Below are 6,048 nucleotides of genomic sequence, written 5' to 3' on the forward strand. Positions count from 1 at the left end.
TTTCTCGCCAGACTTCTAGACTTGGAAGGCCAGATATGGTCAGGGCTTCCTTATAACCAACACCCGGGAGTATTACCTTAAGGGCTCTCCTTTGTATAGATTCTAATTTAGATGACAAATATTCAGGGATGTCTTGCCAAGCAGCCACGGCATATTCCAAAATGGATCTGACAGAGCACTATTTGCTACACCAGCTCTTTTAAGCACTCTTAGGGTATATAAACGTTTGGCGGCCTTACAATAAATATAGTCTATGTGGTCATTCCATTTAAGATCGTCTCTGATTTTAACACCAAGTAATTTAAAAGATGAGACACGTTCGAGCTGGTGATTTCCAATACAAATAGGTGGAATTACAGAGTTCGGGTACTCCATAAAATTTATCAGCATTTCATTACACTTCCGAGGGTTTAGCTTCATCTTATGGGCAGTACAAAATGAATGTGTGTCTCTAACAGCCAAATCGAGAAGGCTTATTGAATTGCGAGGCAGGATTTCTACAACTGTGGTATCATCAACGTATTTTGCTCTCACATTCCAATCCTTCAGGAGTCTGTTTATCATAACCGAGAAAAGGGTGACACCCATCTTGGTCCCTTGGGGTATACCTCCATGGGTATGCTTCCAGTCCGATAAGACATTTCCGATGCGCACGGCTTGAGTTCTATTTGTTAAAAAAGATCTTATCCAACTGAAATGCACTGGGTCCACACCAAGCAGTGATAATTCGTCCATAAGGATCTGATGGTCAATCAAGTCAAAACCCTTAGAAAAATCCGAGAAGAAGATTCTAACACAATTATTTCCACGGTCAATAGCCTCGTGGATTGCTTGTAGGAGGTAAACAAGGGCATGAGTTGTTGAATGTCCTTTCCTAGCAAATTGTTTGGAATCAATCTTATCTCCTATCTGTTGTAGAAGCCTCCTGTTCGTAAATCCCTCCAGGATCTTTGCAATACTATTAGTAAGGGAGATTGGACGGAGATCATTATCAATCTCTTGTGGCGGGGAAATCTTGGGTACTGGTGTTACGATCGACTGCTTTAATGATCCTGGAACAAATGAATCCTGTAATGACTGATTATAAATTGCGCAAATAACAGGTGCTAACTCAGGGGCGAACACTTTGAATATTTGATTAGAAATCCCGTCAGGACCTGGAGCTTTGTTTGATGACAAGTTATTTAGATCCCTCAAGACCTCGAATTCTGACACGAGTAGGCTAGGTGGTACAATAGTATGTCTAACAGGAGATTGAACCAAGGGTGTAAATTGTTCCGTAATACTGACAAAGAAGTCATTAATCCCATTTGCTAGGGCCAAACAATCCTGAAATTGGTCCGGTTGATCAGGGCCAATAAATCTATGAAACCATTCACCTTGATCAGAAGCTTGACCTGTTAGTTGTTTAATTAGTTTCCACCATTTAGCAGGATTTGAATGCGCTAGATCCTCAACTTTGTGAGAGTAATAATGCCGCTTTGCATACTTGATCGAATGCTGACTTTTTTACGCCAAAACTTATAAATAATCGAGTCCTTGCCAAACCTGGTAAAAGCTTGTTGACGTTTAGAAATATAATATTTGAGTTTACCAGTAACCCAGGGTTTGTCTTGTATATGAATTCTCACAGATCGGAACGGGAAGTAAATATCCATTGCGGTTGTGAGTTCACTCGTTAAAATTGCAAGCTTCTCGGAGCATGAAGGAGCAGCATATAGCAAATCCCAGCTCATTGTTGTCATCCACTCACCAAAATCCCTCCAGTTGCTTTTTCTCAAATCCCTCAACTTGATCTTACGAGTTGGGTCGGTAATCGTTTTAGGCAAGCTGGGGTTTGCTAGGATAACATAATGATCTGAGGCCGCGATCTTGGGAAGCCTTGAAAGCTCGAATAAACTAGCCCTGTTCGTAAAAAAGCAGTCCAAAATGCCAGAGTCACGGGTGTAAAAGTTTACCATCTGTTTTAAATTATTGGGACCAGTGATTCGTGATAGGTCAAGATGTGTCGAAGTGGGATTAAAATCTCCTGTAATAATCACCATCGCGTTTTTGTATTTAGCGAGGAATGTATCCACCACTATCTGGATATGCTCACAGAGAACCTGATTTTCGGGTTCACGGCAGGCAGTAGAATGATAAATAATTCCAAGCAGGATAATAGACACATTTCTTGGAAGAGAATGTGGTCTCAAAGAGAGCCACAAGGACTCAACATTACAATGGTGGTAATCTGCTAACCACTTGCATGGGATAGAATTTGAGATGTAAGCACATACTCCACCACCATCGCGGTTCACCCTATCCGATCTAAAGATAGAGTAGCCAGGAATCGTGACAGCCATGTTCTGAATATTCGAAGAAAGCCATGTCTCAGTTAAACAAATGACTTGTGCTTTATTCAGAGATGCAACTTGCTGTAGTTCATCCACTTTATTGGAGAGAATGCGGATGTTTGTGGATAAGATTGTGGGGATATGATATTGCTTAGCATTTGACACTCTCTTGAGAAGGCGAAGATTCATGTAGCTTCGTTTGCGTGAACGAGTCGACGAGAGGAGTTTGGAAAGTTCCTCATTAATTAAGGTGCTGTTAACACACGGGATACCCAGGGGAGTAAATGGGCTTCAATATGCTTGGTCTCTCAATATGTTTTGTGCATCAGGGAACCAGTTGCTTAAAATTTATGAACACGATAAGGATGATTTGCTATTAAAAACCTTCACAAACTATCCTCCTCGCCGGGTGTAGTCCTGTGGTATTGCGAAAATCAAAAGAGGGCAGATTTAATATTGTTCCGCTAGTAGACAGTCTTCTACAACAGTTGAAGCCTACTAATATTTAGGTTATGTGGCCCAGTTTAAAGAAATTGAAGAGGAATCTATTTTAGAAAAATAAAGACCTCTCAGAAACTCTCTCACTTGTTTGTAAATAAAAGGAAAAGTGATATCTGATATCAAGAAATGGTCCATTGTACTGGGTCAAATTCGTCTTCACAAGTCCAAACAAAGGTTTGTTATTGTTTTTATTGACCCCAACCAAGAAACCTGGAAATTCTGAATTCGTTTATAGGATTTTGGATCAGTTGATAATAGCATGCAGCACAATGCCACAAAATAGTGAAACTTTTATCGATGGTTTCACTCGGTCAAGAGTTGTAAATTTCAAAACTAACTTGCCTTACTCGTGAAAAAAAATGAAAGGAAAGAAAAGGCTTCATTTATGAAAACTCGCGCTTTGGACAGGAAAAATCGCCAGACTAGGCCATTTGATTGAAAAGGATCAATGTGATCGTTCTCATGTAGTCTTAAACAAAAGTATTGGTTGCTAGCATGGCTCTTAAAAAAGAGGTGTTAGTTTTAAAATCATCACGCTTTCACTCTCGAAACGTTAAAGAAAAGAGAAGAATATTTTGTGTTTGGGAAAATAACACCCAGGAATTAAAAAACGCTCAAGGTAAATCGTTGGATTGAAAAATGATATTTGAGGGTTGTTGTTCTAATTTAGTCTTGCAGCAAGAACACTAGTGGCGAGTGCGGCGGCATTTAACAAAAAGGGGACAGTTTCAAATCTTGCTTTTGTCATAACGTAAAACGAAAAGGAAGAAAAAATTGTGCTTGGGAAAATGCTTCCTAAGACGTAAAAATAACCCTGAGTTGAATCGTTGGATTAAAAAATGAAATGTGAGGGTTGATGAACTAATTTAGTCTTCCACTGAAAACTCTGTTGATGCGCGCGGCATCTAACAGAGGTCCCCCATCGCATAATTAACGTCACTATTGTTGTTGTAAGATAATTTTATGTTTTTACAGCACGTAGCTATAAAGATAGCTATTGTTCAGTTATCGTTTTAACTGGGCTTTGTCAAAGGTAGATCTCTTTACAGTAGTGTGAAAAAAATGTCGAGGTACTACGAAGTAAGAAAAATCCTGGCAGTGCGTCCCATTTAACTTATCGACTAAGAAAGTGTACTATATAAAATATGAAACAAGCGAGAATTATCTTAAGCCCACAGTCAATTTCGGGGACATAACTCAAGATGACGTTTGGGTGACTTCACCGCTTACCATCTTAAGCACATATAAAGCGTATCAATACGATTATTATAACAGAAACCTAAACAAATTCATTTAGGAAAGATGCGCTACTGAGTTGGTTTTATCGAGTAGGCATGATTTAGTCAAAGATATCCCATATCTGCCCACAGTGATAAAGAATTTTTGTTTCAGCTGAAGGGTCATATCGCGTCTCATGTGGCAAAAACCGAACTGGCCATCTGCTGTCAGCGAAGTTTTTCAAAACGTCCCGTGTTTCTTCCGCGGTTAACAGATTGGTTCTTTTAACAACATCATTAAATTCGTTTTCATCCATAACTGGAAATCTTAAGTTGTCTATGATATCATCACCAAGGACCTGACGGCGTTCCACTGTAGGATCAAGCCAGAGCTTTTTTCATTCGTTTTCCGCCCACTTGTTGATGGCAATGAACAATTCGATTTCCTTGACGTTCAGAGTGTTTCTTTTAACCAATTCAATCAAGTCTGATCGTTCCAGTTCGAAGAACTCGCTTGACTCCAAAACATCTTTGGCTTCTCTATCTATAAATTTCCAGCAAGAGCGCCAAAGAGACTTATTTTCAATTAACCTGGAGGGTTTCAAGACACAAAGAGAGGGAATCATATATTTCTCTGCCAAATAGAGTAACTGTAAAATATTGTCTCCATTGAAGCGGACTTCCTCTGTGTAAATATATCGCAGGAGCTCCATCATCCCTTGATAGTCGCAGTAAGGGAGATCTATGCAATCATCTCTCTCCACCAATATGTTACAGAACATGGTGTAGAAAACCGGGCTCGCAATCGACAACAGGCCATTCCATTTAATATCCACACCCCTCCTATGGATGAGGTGTCTCTGTTCAACCATTCAGAAAGTATTTTTCACACATTGCCACTAGGAAATGTGGGATTTTTCCTTGTAGCCCCTCTTAAATAGCTATGGATGAGTTTGTCATTTCCCATTACCCCTTGGAAATTTTGGGATATTACCATTACACCCCTCAGAAACCACTATGGATATGCCCATTCTTATCTAACACTCCTTGGAAATTTGAGATGTTTCCTTTTAACCCCTCTGAAATACCTATGGATGGTTTCACTTTCATGACAATCCCCTTGGAAATTTGGGATTGTCCTCAGAAATACACCTCAGGGATACCAAATAAATTCAAGTCAATTTTTATTTTAAAGTCACACAAATATTATGCACAGAGAATAAGTATTAAGACAATTATCTAAAAAGAAGAGAAACACAGATAGCTAAAATGCAACGAATTGTGCGAAAGTTTGGTACACCTAAATAGTTCACAGAACTAATTAAGTAGGCGACCCAAAGGAAAATAAACTTTATCAAAGGAATACAGTGCTGAGACAACAATTCAGTGTAAAAAAAGTACTACGTTATAGACTGACTACCTCTACCTACTAATTTACAAAGAAATAATGATATGTACAACTTAGAGATCAATAATACTGTTATACTCAGCAATTATATTGAATTCTTTACATTTAATCTAAATTTGGAAAAAAGAGTAATTTGTTTTACACTAATCGTTAAAGAATTCCAGAGGTTAGTACCAGTATAGCAAAGAGGGCAAATACCGTATCGGGTAGTTTGAAATGACGGGACAAACAAAACATGATTTAGTGACTGAAAGGTATCATGTAAATGAACAGAGGATATTTGCTTAAAATTCAGAAAAACAGGAAGAAGTCATTTTATGAAACCACTGATAAACAAAGGAAAGGATTTCATACATAGTGAATTATATCACAAAATTTTAATAATACAAGAGATTTCAGAATTGGCTCTGAATGTGATAGAGGCATCCCGATGTGCTTATGGCAATGTCTCAATGGTGACGTGCGCAATATTCGTTTTTGAAGATGCCAAAACGTGAATGTATTTCTCCCATTTATGTCATTGGCAATATCACTTCACAAAGTTGTATTCTTTTCCTCAACTCCAAGTTTAGTTTTACTTAACTGA

General features: G+C 38.6%; 1 protein-coding gene across 1 annotated transcript; it reads right to left on the minus strand.

Moving 5' to 3' along the window:
• Window positions 1-102: 102 nt before the first annotated feature.
• LOC138009591 (uncharacterized) lies at window positions 103-2,525 on the minus strand. Its single transcript, XM_068856652.1, has 2 exons — window positions 1,595-2,525; window positions 103-1,397 (listed from the first exon to the last, which is right to left on the minus strand). The coding sequence occupies exons 1-2, from the start codon at window positions 2,523-2,525 to the stop codon at window positions 103-105; spliced, it is 2,226 nt and encodes a 741-aa protein (XP_068712753.1).
• Window positions 2,526-6,048: the final 3,523 nt, after the last annotated feature.

This window comes from Montipora foliosa, chromosome 7 (genome assembly GCF_036669935.1).
Source record: "Montipora foliosa isolate CH-2021 chromosome 7, ASM3666993v2, whole genome shotgun sequence".
NCBI lineage: Eukaryota > Metazoa > Cnidaria > Anthozoa > Scleractinia > Acroporidae > Montipora > Montipora foliosa.

Coding starts and splice junctions, on each gene's coding strand:
- LOC138009591 (XM_068856652.1), bottom strand. CDS start 2,525: ATGAATCTTCGCCTTCTCAAGAGAGTGTCAAATGCTAAGCAATATCAT. Junction 1,398..1,594: donor AGACAAACCCTGGGTTACTG/GTAAACTCAAAT, acceptor AACAACTAACAG/GTCAAGCTTCTGATCAAGGT.